General features: G+C 50.6%; 1 protein-coding gene across 1 annotated transcript in view; it reads left to right on the plus strand.

The window, feature by feature from the left end:
* The window catches only part of CD79B (CD79b molecule), a 275348-nt gene that overhangs the window by 159027 nt on the left and 100578 nt on the right, over positions 1-15743 (plus strand). Inside the window, exon 4 of the mRNA XM_085642716.1 lies at positions 9467-9585. Coding sequence (XP_085498842.1) covers positions 9467-9585 — 119 coding nt within the window. The remainder of the gene's footprint in view (positions 1-9466; positions 9586-15743) is intronic.

The following is a 15743-nucleotide window of genomic DNA, read 5'->3' on the forward strand; positions in this document are numbered from 1 at the left end:
ACCTTGGTGTTCCTGATGGCGTGGCGCCCAGATGCGATGCGTGAGGGTCGGAGATGCGTCGGTTCTCAATGAGGCGACGACACTGCGTTGATCTCTCCCGCCGCGGTCCCGATGCGTTGGTTCTTGGAGTCGCACAGCAGGGCCTGCGTGGGAATCGGTGTGGTGATCTCAGACTTAGGAGATCGGTGCACAGGATTCGGCGTGTGGCAATTTCTTGAGCCGTGGCAGGCACTGGGACAATTTCTTTGGCGATGCGTCGGAAACTGGTGCGGAAGCGTCGCACTTCTTTAAGTTGCGTTACTTTTCCAGCTCCAAGCGGCAAACAGCCTCCAGTGGCCTGCTATAGGCACCTCTTAGCAGGGCAGAACTCCCAGCAAGGAACTTCAGGGGAGCTGGTGGTGAAGTCTTTCTGTCCCTGAGATTTCAGAACATGAGGCAAGCTCTATTTCAAGCCCTTGGAGATCTTCCTCAAGCAGGGGACACAGCAAAGTCCTTGTCTTTTCCTTGGCAGAAACAGCCACTGCAGGCCAACCCCAGGCAGCAAACAGCAAATGAGCAGTACTCCTCCTCAGTTTCTCCAGCTCTTCTCCTTCGCAAGGGTTCCTCTTGATTCCCAGAAGTGATCTAAAAGTCTGGGCCCCTCTTTTTGTAATATAAAATCATGTGTTCTCTTTGGCAGAGAAGCTCTTTGCCCAGCCCAACCCAGTTCTGACCTCTCTGGTGCAGCTTCCTGGCAGGAGGTGGAGACCTCCCGGGCTTGGCCTGGTCTAAGGCAGACCAGGCCCAGTCCATGTCTATTCAGCCCACCCCGGAAAGGCAGGACACACCTAACTAAATATTAGTTAGTTATATCACAAGCACTAGGACTTGATATGCTGCGCACTGTTCACCAAGTGATTACCATCATCACTCTATTTACTTTAAATGCAGATGCATATGTATTTATTCAACATGGTTCAACAAAAATAACCTTTTTTACTTTTTTTCTTTGTTTACAAACGCATGAAATTACAACACTCAGTTGATATGTACAATTTTCATAATTTTCATCATATATACAATTCTGCCATGAATACATATCATGTGATAGTTCTCATGTACAATGCTTTACAGAAAACATAACTTACAACATTTAATCATGTGTCCAAATAGGGTTAAAATTGGAGTGCACCCCCTAATTATATAACTAGTTCTAATATTAGGTGACACTCAAATGGAAAGTCAGTGTGGCTTACTGTTTTGTCTGCAGTGACACTTCATTATAGATATAGGAGGAAATCTGCCCTAGAGTGCAGTGTCACTCCCATTTGGCCTACAATTTCCATTGAACTGGGGTGGAAGGTATAAGCCAAGATCAAATAGCTCAGACAGATGAAATGGATGGAAAATGGAGAAAGGCTAGCGCAGGGAGCTCATGGAACCAGCCACCTGCAAATTGTGCCATGTTAAAGGCCAGTAGGCCTAAGGAAAAGGCATCAGGTGGCTTTAGCTCACCAGCAGGGACAGAAAAAGCCCATGATTGTGAGAAACAGCCCAACGGGGCCCGATACATGGAGTAAAATAGGACTAGACCTTTGACCCCCCAACCAAGAATCGCAGCATGTGGAGTCCCACTGCCCAAATCTGCAAAACCCTTTGGGGTGGGCCAGAGCCCTAGGTCAACACAATGATATTACAAGTTATGAAACCTGGGAGGAGGCGGGCTTGGTGCCCCTCTCAAGAGCTCTACAGTACCGGAGATCACAGTGCCCAGGCCGGTCTATGTTCAAGGACAAGGAACAGGGGGAAGTGTCATTGTGTGAGAAATAAAAAGGACCGGGACCCATCTCTGGGGTTCCAACTGTGGTGGCCTTGTGGCCGCTCCCCGTGCTGGTGTCTGGAGGAAGCAGGGCAGCCACTGCGCAAAGAGAAACACCCGGCCCCCATGAAGTGGATAGGGGAGACGAGCGCCAATGACTCCTGCACCAGCAGTAAAGGGAATTGGCCTAGACAGGCAGCCTGAGCTGCCCCCAACCAGAAGAGGCATGCAAGGTGCCAGGGCCCTCAACCAAAAATAGAGAAAGTAAAAGGAAAGGAAACCATGCAGCAACAACGAAAGAATCTGACCGGAGCCGCTAATTGTAGTATTGATGCTGCCTGGAGGGCGCGCCCCTTAATGCCCTGTGAAGCTCGACCAGGCCCAAGTTTTACTTCGCTGTCACTGAAGTACTGAACCTAGGATTTTCCTTTATTTTTAAACACTCCCTCCACTAGAGCTTTTGGTATTTCCACCAGCTTTAAATATATGTGTATTGTTGGGTAGTATTCAGTTGTGTGTATTAATGGACCTTTCATTTCTAAAGAAAAAAACACGCTGGACAATCATTTGAGTGGTATTTCTACATACCAGTGAATGTTGATTACTAGCTCACATCACCTCCTGAGTAGGCCTTGCACTCATTTGCTTTGCTACCCTGAGAGATCAAGCACTACAATGAGGTGTTTAGTTCCTAGTGAAGGGGTGATTGAGGACCCATTACTTGTGCAAACAAATTTCTTACAGAGGGAAAAAGGAAGTCAGTGGACAGACATCATATGGGATTTAAATATCGGAGGACGGGATATCCGTCACCATGGTGACGGAGGAACCCGTCCCCCCAGTTCTAAATAAGTCCTTATGTGTTTCAATCAATCAACAAATTATTTGTAAAGCGCACTACTTACCCGTGAGGGTCTCAAGGCGCTGAGGGGGAGGGGGAGTGCTGCTACTGCTCGAAAAGCCAGGACTGGAGGAATCTCCTGAAGGTCTGCAGGGCCTAGGTCTGCCTCGGGTGGATGGGAAGGGTGTTCCATGTCTTGGCGGTGAGGTGGGAGAATGATCTGCCGCCGGAAGTTGATCTGTGGATGCATGGAGCAGTGGCGAGGGCGAGGTCAGCAGAGCGAAGCTGGCGGTTCGGGGTGTAGAAGGTGAGTTGTTTGTTGAGGTATGCTGGTCCGGTGTTGTGGAGTGCTTTGTGAGTGTGGGTGAGGAGCTTGAAGGTGATACTCTTGTCGACAGGGAGCCAGTGCAGGTCTCTCAGGAGGGCTGTGATGTTGCTGTGGATGTCGAGGACGAGGCGTGCAGAGCCGTTCTGTATGTGTTGTAGTCTTTTCTGGAGTTTGGCCGTGGTTCCAGTGTAGAGGGCGTTTCCGTAGTCCAGTCTGCTGCTGACGAGGGCCTGGGTGACCGTCCTCCTGGTTCTGGTAGGGATCCATCTGTAGATCTTGCGAAGCATGCGGTGGATGTTGAAGCAGGAGGAGGAGATGGCGTTGACTTGCTAGGTCATTGATAGCGATGAGTCTAGGATGAACCCCAGGTTGCGTGCGTGGTTGGTGGATGTCGGTGCAGCTCCCAGTGTGGCCGGTCACCTGGAGTCGTCCTAGGTGGAGGGGGTGGAGCTGAGGATGAGGACCTCCGTCTTGTCCGAGTTCAGTTTCAGGTGGCTGTTCTTCATCCATTAGGCGACAGCCTTCATTCCTGCTTGGAGGTTGGTTTTGGCGGTAGTGGGGTCCTTGGTGAGGATCAGCTGGGTATCGTCAGCGTATGAGACGATGTTGAGGCCGTGCGATCGGACGATGTTGGCGAGCAGAGCCATGTAGACGTTGAAAAGGGTCAGGCTGAGGGATGATCCTTGGGGTGTGCCGCAGATGATCTTGGTGGCTCCCGAAAGGAATGGAGGGAGGCGGACACTCTGGGTTCTGCCGATGAGGAAGGAGGTGATCCAGTCCAGGGCTTTGTCGCGGATCCCTGCGTCATGGAGGCATGTGCATAGAGAGTGGTGGCAGATGGTGTCGAAGGCGGCCGAAAGGTTCAGGAGGATGAGGGCCGCGGTTTCGCCGTTGTCCAACAGGGAACTGATGTCGTCAGTGGTGGCGATGAGGGCGGTTTCGGTGCTGTGGTTGCCGCGGAATCCGGATTGGGACGAGTCCAGAGCGGCGTTCTCCTCGAAGAAGCGGGTCAGTTGCCTGTTGACAATCTTCTTGATGACTTGCTCCGGGAACGGGAGCAGGGAGATGTGTTAGAAGTTCTTGAGGTCCTTAGGGTCCGCCTTGGGTTTCTTGAGTAAGGTGTTGATCTCAGCGTGCTTCCAGCTCTCCGGGAAGGTGGCGGTCTCGAAGGAGTTGTTGAAGATCTTCGGGAGATGGGGTGCGATGATGGAGCTCGCTTTGTTGAAGATGTGGTGGGGGCAGGGGTCGGAAGGTTAGCCGGAGTGGATGGTGTTCATGATTTTGATGGTGTCGTCGTCATTGATGTGGGTCCAGGAGAACAGGAGGTTGGTGTGGCTGGGGGGCGGTGAGTCTGAGGTGTCAGCGGCTATCAGGGGGGGTCTGGTTGTTAAAGCTGTTTTGAATGTCTGCGATCTTGCAGTGAAAGAATGTGGCGAGGGAGTCGCAGAGGTCTTGCGACGGCAGGATATTGTTAGAGTTAGACCTGGGGTTGGCGAGTTCCTTCACGATGTTGAAGAGCTCTTTGCTGTTGTGTGCATTGTTGGCGATGCGTTTCTTGAAGGAGGTCCTTTTGGCGGTTTGAATGAGTGGTTGTCCGGTGTCTGTTCGTGGTGCCACTTCTTCTAGAGTCTTCGGCAAGTCTGCTTGGAAGCCTGGAAGCCTGGAGGTCGGTGGTGAACCAGATGGCTTTTCTGTTGGTGTGTCTGTTTGAGGGTTTCTTGATTGGGGCAAGAGTGTTGGCGCAGTCGTCGATCCATTGCCTGAGGTTGCGGGCGGCAGTTTCGGTGGAGCCGGCTGGTGGGTCACGGGTGAGGGTGGCGATTAGCTGGTCTTCGGTGACATTGTTCCAGCTGCGGCGGGGGATCTGTTGTGGGTGGTGGTGCGTGGTGGGTTTCTCGAAGGTTAAGTGGATGCAGCGGTGGTCGGTCCAGTGGAGTTCGGTGGTATGGCTGAAGGTGATGTGGTTGCTGGCAGAAAAGATGGGGTCGAGCGTATGTCCGGCGGAGTGGGTGGGAGTCATGACGCGCTGTTTGAGTCCGAGGTTGGCGAGGTTGTCAAGCAGGGTGGTGGAGTTGCTGTCATTGGCGTCCTAGAGGTGAAAGTTCAGGTCTCCGAGGAGGATGTAGTCCGTGGATGCAAGGGTGTGTGTGCTGATGACGTCAGTGATGGAGTTGCTGAACTGTGGCCGGGGTCCGGGGAGCAGTGGCGTAGCTAGAGCTTGTGGCGCCCGGGGCTATCCCTCAGATTGCTGACCCGGGAGGGGGGGGGGGGGGATGTGCTGGGGAAAAAGGACGGAGAGCACTTGAAAGAGGTCCGAGAGACATGTAGTATCGCCGCTAATAGTTACCTCGATCATGCCTCTGGGATAGGACCAACTGCTCTGGTAAAGGTAACAAGGGGGTGGGCATGGGTTATCTTTGGTGTATAACTTGCTTGCTGTGACTAGAGTGGTGGGTTCTGCCTGGCTTAGATTCATACCCTAGCTAACCAGAAACCCCATTTCTAAAGGTGACTTTACAACACACTTGACCTTCAGCCTCGTGGTTTATTAGGTCAGCAGAACACCTTGATTGCATTCTGCGGCAGCAATACACAGTTAAAAAAGACTCTCAAAGGCATGCGGCTTGCGTGCCCATCTGTCGCACTGCTTGAGTGGGATTTTTCCCCAAAATAGACCACTTGTATCTTAAATTGTCCACTGCTGTAACCATAGTTTTCCACAATCCATTAATCTTAATTTCATCAATGTTCCATTCATATTTATTCACTGCGTAGTTCCACGTAGATGCTTTATTAAACATTTTCAAATGCCGACTGCGTGCCAATCCAGGCTTACAACACCGGCACGTGTGAATTAATCAGGCATCAAAGTAGACTCGATTTATGTCACCCAATGCATTTCGAGCCCATTAGGCTCTTCGTCAGGGGTCTCTGCAACAAACAAGACAAAATAGCTAACAAACTCCAAGTGCTACATCCCAACCCCGGTCAAACATTAATCCAAATCATCATGTGTACGAAATGAATCCTGATCCTCCATACCGCTATGTGCGACACCCACCGAAGTTGATATTATGTGAAAATACCGCTGATCAAAACCAAACTATTCCCTGGCATTTGCACCCAAAAAACGCCCTTATCCCTTCAAGTAACCTCCCCTATGTGCCACAAAACCCCACTATCACATTTTGTATCCGCAATCGTCATCATTCATTCAATCATTCTTCCCTGCAAACCGGACCGTTATAAATAGTAATTGCGCTCACGTGTTCTCAGTTAGCCTTAGTATTTGAAAAGGCCACGTGTCCTCCCTCTCTAGGAACTACAAGAGTTCGAGAATGAAGTGAAACTTCAATACCCACAATGCAATGCCCAAATCTCAAACTGAAACCGGACTCTTATACTCCACCTGAGAAACACACGAAAAAGCGTAATGCTGATCACCATCATACTGTGTGTAACCCTGCTAAACTGAAAGTATAAACTGTACAAAATAAATATGCCGACCCCTTCCCTCTTCCTTACTAAACCCGACCCATTCAAACCATCCTTACCCAAACCTTCCAAACCTTAACAAGTGCCCCCGAAAAACCACAACCAAAAGCCCAACTTACTCTTCCACTATCAGCCATTCTCACTAATACTGCCTTTTCACTACCTACCAATCTAACCATTATAATAATATTAATAGTAATAATGTGTGCACCCTCGTGTGTCTACTCCATTTAACTAATTACCCAAACCCACTGTTACCCTGGAACATGTCATTGTTGAACTACACGTCTCAAATAATATGGTGAAAAAACCTAACGATGAACCCAACCATGTGATTTCACACACCTTATGATCTCTATAATCGTTATGTACATACATAAACTACGAAATAAGAGCTGCATAAATGCATTCAGCACGGCAAAAATGTTAATGGAAATAAACATTAAATAATCAAGCAGTCAGAGTACAAATGCTATTCTTTAAGTAAAGTATGTTCCGTCGTTGCGTCATAGAGTCCACTCAAGGTATTAAAATTCTCCACTGTCTCCGAAGCGATGAATGTTCATTATCTATATTTTTTGAAAAATTCATCTTTAAGAATCCTTGGGGTGCAACCTCTCGTCGGGACACAGTTACCAGATATATATTACCCATTGCTACTTATTATTTTCATGATTAGTGCTCCATCAGCTCCACCGTCCCCACAGCCCGCACCTTCGGCCTGGCCCATCCATCAGAGCAGGCCCAGATCCTCTCAATACAGGCCCGACAGATGGTCTGTGAAAAGGTGGCAGACGGGGTGACCGTGACCCCGAGGCGTCACGCGTCAGCCATCCGCCTTCCACGTGGGGAACCCAGTGTCACCCACCTAAAGGCAACAAGCCGGAGTGGGGCGCCGGAGTGAATGTGGAGAAAGCGCGCCCGTGGAGGCGGGTGACCTACAGGGTAACCTCGAGGTGTTCTTGCAGCATCACTGCTCGTGCCCCGGGTCACTGACGGACTGTCTGCGGCGGCACCAGGGACATGTTTATCGCGGAGTCAACACGGCGCACCCCATGGGGAGCTGAGGACACATTTAGGACCAAAACAACTTCCTCGGCAGCTCAGTCAACAGACACGGGCCTGTGTCGGGGTCCTCCCGTGCCCCCACCTGTGTCCCATACTTTTAGGGAACCGTTTAGCTGAGAGAAAGTCCCATGTGTGCAACACTCATCCTACTGCACGCAGAGGAATTCTGAACCGCTTTACCTTTCTGTACTCAACCCCGGCGCTGCTTCCTTTCACCGCTAGTCTGTACATCAACCGAACTTCCTTTCACCGGCCCGCTCTGTACGTCACGGGCCTATGTTAGGTGGTGATGGCATGCGTGCGCTGCACGCCGCAGGCAGCAGTTGCAAACAGCAGGTCGGTGCGCTTGCACTTCAAACGGGGACACTGACACTACTGTAATGACTGACAGTAGTGTCAGTGAGTGTCCCCAAATAAATTATAAAGACCGCCGTAACGGGCCACCAGTGCTGTGCAGCCGCCGCCCCAAAAATAGTGCCGCCAGGGGCGGACTGCCCCCCCCCACCCCCTAGCTATGCCCCTGCCGGGGGGGGTCTGTAGACGAGGGTTCCTATGAGGGTGGTGTTGGGATCGATGTGGATCTAAAAGTGCAGGTGTTAAGCAGCGCTGAGGTGCCTTCGGTGCTGGTTGAGATTCTGAGGGTATTCCTGTGGACGATGACGATTCCTCCTCCTGGTCTGATGGTGCGGTCTCCGCTGGTGACCTTGTAGCCGTCCGGGATGGCTATGGCGATTCATCCAGGTCTCCGTCAGGAAGGCGATGTCCGGGGAGGATGAGTCGAGTAGGTCCCAGAATTCGATGGCGTGCTTGTGGACGGAGTGGGTGTTGAGTAGTATGCATCTGAGACGGTTGGGTCCTGCCCCGGTGGGCGGGACGTTGGCTTGGATGCTGGTGAAGCAGCAGCTCCGGCAGGAGAAGTCCGTTGGTGAGATTCGGGGTGGCCCGGAAGCAGGTGGCTGATCAGCCGGCGTTGAGTTCGTGGAGGGTGCAGGCGTCGCAGCGACGGCGGGCGTCGTGGCGGTCGCAGGGGCCACTGACGGGCGCAGACGGGCTTGCCTTTGGTGCTAGCGGCGCGGCCGCACAGCGGCGCCATTAAGAATGGGAGGTGGGAGGGAGGAGCAGCTGGGAGGCGGGAGCGGGCAGGAATGGGCGGGCGAGGGGGCTAGGACGCATAGGACGCAGCAGCGGGAAGGGAGAGAGGCTGAAAAGGCTGGAACGTTGGAAAAGAGCTACAGAGAGAAAATGGGCAGAAAAGAGCAGAATAGAAGAAGTAGAATAAAACAGCAGATAAGCAGAAACAGGCAAAAGGGAACAGAGAGAGCAGACAGAATACTTGCGGCTCACCACTGGGCCACCAGAGATGAGGCGCAGGTGTGAGCCTGCGGGTGGAGGAGGGCCTCGAACTCGCGGCAGCAGCGAGGACAGGGAGCAGGGGCACAGGCATAGTCAGGTGGAGCTGCGCAGCATGGGGAGCGATCTGCCTGGAAACAGTGTCAAGGGTCGCTCAGCAGGTTTCCAGCAGAATAACCAATGGAAGCCTGGCTAGTAATTTAATACACACACATTCAACATAAGACAATAACAAACACTTTCACAATGCATTTATTAAATATGATTTTCTCTGATGTCAAAATACATTTCCTAACAGCAAAACACACAATTTCTAACTTTTTGGCTGGACTTTCTAATAGGACCAGCTCAAATCTGCCTGTTAATGAGTTGCTCGTCCAGACTTTTTTGCTTGAAATAGTGAATAATGAGTTGAGCTGAGGAGTATTTTTTACCCTATTCACCCAAATGGAGCTGTTATTGCTCTTCTTTCCTTGAAAAATATTAAGCCATGTAAAAAATAAGACTACAGTAGCAAGCCCATAGTGAATTTTAAAGTAATATGGAATTTGGAATGCTAAATGATGCATTGATCATCTTCTTGCAGGTTTTGGCACCGAAGATAACATAAAAACTAAGAATACGCTGAAGGATGCGATCATCATGATACAGTCCATTCTCATTGTCGTTTTCATAGCTGTGCCCATGCTGCTGGTCATTGATAAGGTGAGTGCACTGGATATTGGAAGGAAGCTACGGCCATTCACACGGATTTGTGCTGTAACCTAAAGGAAAACCTATGAACCATTACTGTAATTTGGTGCTGAGAAATTAGCAATGATATGCAAGGAAAAAGATAGATTATACTTCTTGACAAAAGGTTAAAAAAAAACGAAATTAGCAAGGAGACCTTACAGAAAGCTAAAAACAACATATGCAAACTAGAGTGATAAAAGAGTAAGGTATATGAAGCACTCAGATTTCACAATAGGCTCGTAAAAGGACACCTGCAGTTAGTTGGTAATCATAAATAACTTAAATGTGACTAGAGAGAGATTAAGTCAATGGGGGGCTGTGGAAGGGATAAGAAGTGAGATATTAATCTATGATGCATTTTTCATCTCTTTCTCACCTTTTATCTCAGCTTTACTGTATTATACCCTTGATGCCCCACCCATTCTCTACCTTTACAAGCTTTCACTATACCTGGCTAATTTAAACATTTTTCAGCCACCTGAACATCCTCCCAACTCTCCCTCTCTGCTACTCATGCCCACAGTATTGATCTGCTGTTTTCTCACCTCAGCCGCAGCAGGGTGTGGCACACCTAGGGAAGCAGTGTGCAAAGAGGCTATCCAAAAACAGAACAAAATGCTGATGTATGTCAAAGGTCCTGACACCCCTAAAAAAACTCCCCAGAACACGAACTCACTAACGAACACTAGAAATTGCGTCTGAATGTTTTGAATTCAGCCAAGACCATCTGCTGCGTATATACCAAAGCTATTTTATCTGCACACTCAATTGACAAAAACATACTACCTTTCACTATGCAGTCATAATTCTAGTTAAGAAGAGATTAGAGATATGGCATTCTCCTTCATCCATGAGATGATGCTGTTCTTCAATAAAAATCAAATAAGAATAAAGTATAAAACATGTAAGAAATTCAATTACTTATATCAGTAAGGGGTCGATTCCGATCCGGGACGGACAGCTCTCCGAGAGCTGTTCGTAGCCTTACCTTGCAACTGACACGTTCGGGAGCTGATGCGTCCAGGCAATGAAGTACAATGCGCATAACTGACACCAATCCGACCGACACGTAGGCTGCGATTCAAGCTTCATTTTCCGTACGAGCCGTACCTCCGATCGCCGAACCGAGTCGCCCGGAAGCAGTACCCACAGCAGTTTCCGACCGGACAAGTACGATGCGCAAATCATACGCGCCGGACAGGTCGCCACGTACAGCACGTCGCCGCATCCGGGAAAGCAGCATATCAGGTACGATTCACGCCAGAACACAATCCACGGATCCAAGACGGACCAGCTAGCAAGGGGTACGAGACGGAGCAACAAGCAGCGTGTACGAGACGAACACATCATGAATCCCATCGCGCCGGTCATACCAGTACTGTACATCTATGACCGGATCAGGAACAGACACGGACGGCGCAGACGGTAAGTCAGACACCCACCACACAAACAAACGGCACGTACCCGCCAAATGTCACACACACCCAGAGGATCCATATCCTGTCCACTAGCAACAGGCCACCATAGGGGTTGCATGGCCATCACCACTACCAGCCCCACTCATAGGGGACCTGTTGCCCATCACTACTGCCACCCCCACTCATAGGGGACCAGTTGCCCATCACTCCTGCCACCCCCATCCATAGGGACTATGTTGCCCATCACTCCTGCCACCCCCACTCAAAGGGGACCTGTTGCCCATCACTACTGCCACCCCCACTCATAGTGGTTATGTTGCCCTGCACTCCTGCCACCCCCACACATAGGGGACCTGTTGCTCACCACTACTGCCACCCCCACTCATAGGGACTATGTTGCCCATCACTACTGCCACCCCCACTCATAGGGGACCTGTTGCCCATCACTACTGCCACTCCCACCCATAGGGACTATGTCGCCCATCACTCCTGCCACCCCCACCCATAGGGGTTATGTTGCCCAGCACTCCTGCCACCCCCACACATAGGGGACCTGTTGCCCATCACTACTGCCACCCCCACTCATAGGAACTTTGTTGCCCATCACTACTGCCACCCCCACTCATAGGGGACCTATTGCCCATCACTACTGCCACCCCCACCCATAGGGACTATGACGCCCATCACTCCTGCCACCCCCACTCATAGGGGTTATGTTGCCCAGCACTCCTGCCACCCCCACACATAGGGGACCTGTTGCCCATCACTACTGCCACCCCCACTCATAGGAGTTATGTTGCCCAGCACTCCTGCCACCCCCACCCATAGGCACTATGTTGCCCATCACTCGTGCCACCCCCACACATAGGGGTTATGTTGCCCATCACTACTGCCACCCCCACCCATAGGGACTATGTTGCCCATCACACCTGCCACCCCCACTCATAGTGGTTATGTTGCCCAGCACTCCTGCCACCCCCACACATAGGGGACCTGTTGCTCACCACTACTGCCACCCCCACTCATAGGGACTATGTTGCCCATCACTACTGCCACCCCCACTCATAGGGGACCTGTTGCCCATCACTACTGCCACTCCCACCCATAGGGACTATGTCGCCCATCACTCCTGCCACCCCCACTCATAGGGGTTATGTTGCCCAGCACTCCTGCCACCCCCATACATAGGGAACCTGTTGCCCATCACTACTGCCACCCCCACTCATAGGGGTTGTGTTGTCCATCACTCCTGCCACCCCCACTCATAGGGGTTATGTTGCCCAGCACTCCTGCCACCCCCACCCATAGGGACTATGTTGCCCATCACTCCTGCCACCCCCACACATAGGGGTTATGTTGCCCATCACTACTGACACCCCCACTCATAGGGGATCTGTTGCCCATCACTCCTGCCACCCCTACTCATAGGGGACCCGTTGCCCATCACTACTGCCACCCCCACCCATAGGGACTATGTTGCCCATCACTCCTGCTACCCCCACACATAGGGGTTATGTTGCCCATCACTCCTGCCACCCCCACCCATAGGATGGGTGATGCGCCACACATCCATCATACACCAACATTAGGTATGTCAGCAAAATACATCCCGCCCTAACATCATGACAACAGTGTGTAGTCTGTGACGAATGCCCACAACAGTGCTTATGACTTCAAACATACAATGTAACTACCATCACATGTGTGACCAAAAACTGAGTGTGGCCTACACAAGGCAAGCATCACAATGGCACTGTGTCAATGTGCACTAACACCCCCTCACTGTGTAGAACAAAAGTTAAGTGTGGGGTTCCAAACTGCAGCAAATGTTGAGCATTGTGGTGATGGGGTCTAAAACCCTCCCTCATCACAGTGACCAAAGGTAAGTGTCATCATGGTCAAAGCTGCTAATGCCAAACAGCATGTATGATTCCTGCTCCCAACACATGAAACACTTTTGTGGCAAAGTAGTGGTTGTGTCCCATAACCACAGAGATGTGGTGAGGCAAACAGTCCTGTGAAAATCTAACATACTCTTGGCCATGTGCTGACAAGCACCACCCATGGGGGCTGACATTACATACAGTGTACAATGACGCAAAAGCAGAAGTGACCATCACAAAGCATACACACATCTCGGAAATAGACACACAAATGAAAACATCCTGTGTAGACTGTAGGTGTCAGGTCACAAACTCCCATTCCCTGGCAGCAATGGGACGTAACAACCAGGATGAATGTGCAGAATGATGTGATATGACTCACAGGGACAGCCGGGAAAATCACAAAAACAACATCCAGACAATGACACCCAACAGCAATACCAATACACTGGTGCAGATGCACAAACACAAACCGGCAACCTCACACTGCACATCTGACACAACATGTGTGTGTGTGTCTCAGTATCCCCAGGCAACTATGCAACACATGAGGGGGGGGGCTGAACCACAGTGAGACAGATGTGGATACAGTGCCATACAAAAGTAGCCCATCATTGAGCTCCCCTTAGTGGGCAATCAGGCATTGTGAGATGAGAGGGAGCACAACAGACACATGTGACACAAGCTGGAATGAACAGCAACTAAAACAGCATGAGACTGACACACAACAGCACTACCCCAGGGACCATACATTGGGGTGACACAAGCATGCATGATACGTCCACTGTGATGACAAAGGTAGATGTCGTACAAACTGTGAAACACAGACATGTGTCCTGTGCCACAAACGTACCTCACACCTACACAAACACAAATCACTCAGCATGGCCCGTCATCCATGGACAAACGGGGGGTAGGGGCCGATCCATGCAAACATTCACATCTATCCACCCTCAACACCACACACCCTGAACTGCACCAAGGTGCATCTGTGAAGCCCACATGGACAGATGATATTGCACATGCACCCATGACAAACACAGTAATGTTGGGAGGTACTAAGGTGCACAGACTCATCACACAAGGACAATCTACAACCCTGGTGAATGACAGACATACTGCACAGTATGCCGTACATGGCCATGACATCAAAGCTCCCGTAACCTTCGGAATCCCTGCCACAGTCCCAGGACAATGCAGAAGCCAAGGAAAACCACAAGGCTCACATGCTGACACCTGTCAACATTGCAGCCCTGAACCTGATGAGTGGGAGCAGTCACACACACATACACATGTCTCAATCACCGAAAGGTACCACCTAGGGACAACTACATGATATTGCGAACAAACAAGTGCCTTGGGGTCCCATCTGCGTCTGACCACATCATCACCACTCCGAACTGACAAATCCCAATGATGAAACACCAATTAACAGTAGTGTCATACACCCACACATCTGGTAGCCCAGGACAAAGATGTGAGATGAACACAGTACAACTCAGCAAGCATCAACAACAGGAACATATCAAGGGAACACTGCCTGTGTATAAAAAGGGATGTGGACACACACACACATGCTCACACAACACACACCATGGGCCCAGGCAATGTCACGGAACAACACACTTACTTAAGGGGACTCAACTCCTGTGGAAGCTCAGCTGTGCCAAACATAGTCCCAGCAGGTCTCAGTCATGTCAGCAGAACACTTGGTCAGTCAGCCATCAGTTACCACCCAATGAAGGCTCTGGTCACAACAGGCTGGGTACGGGAGTGTCCCTGAAGTCATCTGCACATACTCAATACATATGTCCAGCAAGTTGCACGGAGGACCCAGTTGCTCCTACACCAATGATGCCCACACCTGCAGGTCCAGTGGAGATGCGCCCACAGTCAGGGAAATAGACAAATTGGACAATGGGAAGCACATCATATGTGCATGTGTGCAAGCCTCAGATGTGACCATGCAAATGAAATGTTCACAGAGATGTTCACAAATTGTTAATCATGACACACCCAGTTAGCTGCAAAGGATGACCTGGATACCGACCATAATAGGATACATATCTCATGGACCACATGGAGTATATCACATCAACACCTCATTATTCAACATTGGAAATCCAGCATTATAACTGCAAGGTCATGGTAAACATCATCAACATAATGTACAGCTAAATCAAATTCACAAGTATAAATACAAATGCTTTATTCAGCAAAATTGAAATGCAAATGCAAAGTCCTTTCAAAACAAAGGCCAATGGCCAGTCCATATCCAAATGTCAACAATGTGATTTGAGTGACAACTGTCACACGTTGCTTGCCTGCACTGGTAAGGACAGGGGACATCCACTCGGAGGGGCATACATGGGGTCAGGCCAGGCACCGCAGGGACAGGATCAGGGCTCAGCAGAAGGAGGCAGTGAAGGGGTGGTGGATGCAGGAGAGTCACTGGCAACTGCAGTGGAGATGTATGACATAGTGGGTGCAGTCACAACTGTGGGGCATAAGTCAGATGGGGTGGGTGCTGGCACAACTGCAGTGGGCTGGGGTGGGGTCTTGCTCTTCCGGCTCCGGGGGGGCTTGCGGGTGGGGGCCTCAGTCTGACTGTGCCTGGGGGTGTCCGGGTATGAGGGGCACTCCCCTCTGTGTGTGGGGACTTCCTCTTCCCCTTGTAAGCTGGATCTGCTGGATCGGTGGGGAAGAGGCCAAGGTCACAGAGGAAGAGCTTCTTGGGAGATGGTGTTGCAGTTGAGGCAAGGGAAGGGGTCTTGGAGGGAGAGGTATCGGAGGACTGCAGAGTGGTTGTGGATGCCTGTGTGTGTGT

This window comes from Triturus cristatus, chromosome 1_1 (genome assembly GCF_964204655.1).
Source record: "Triturus cristatus chromosome 1_1, aTriCri1.1, whole genome shotgun sequence".
NCBI classification, from domain to species: domain Eukaryota; kingdom Metazoa; phylum Chordata; class Amphibia; order Caudata; family Salamandridae; genus Triturus; species Triturus cristatus.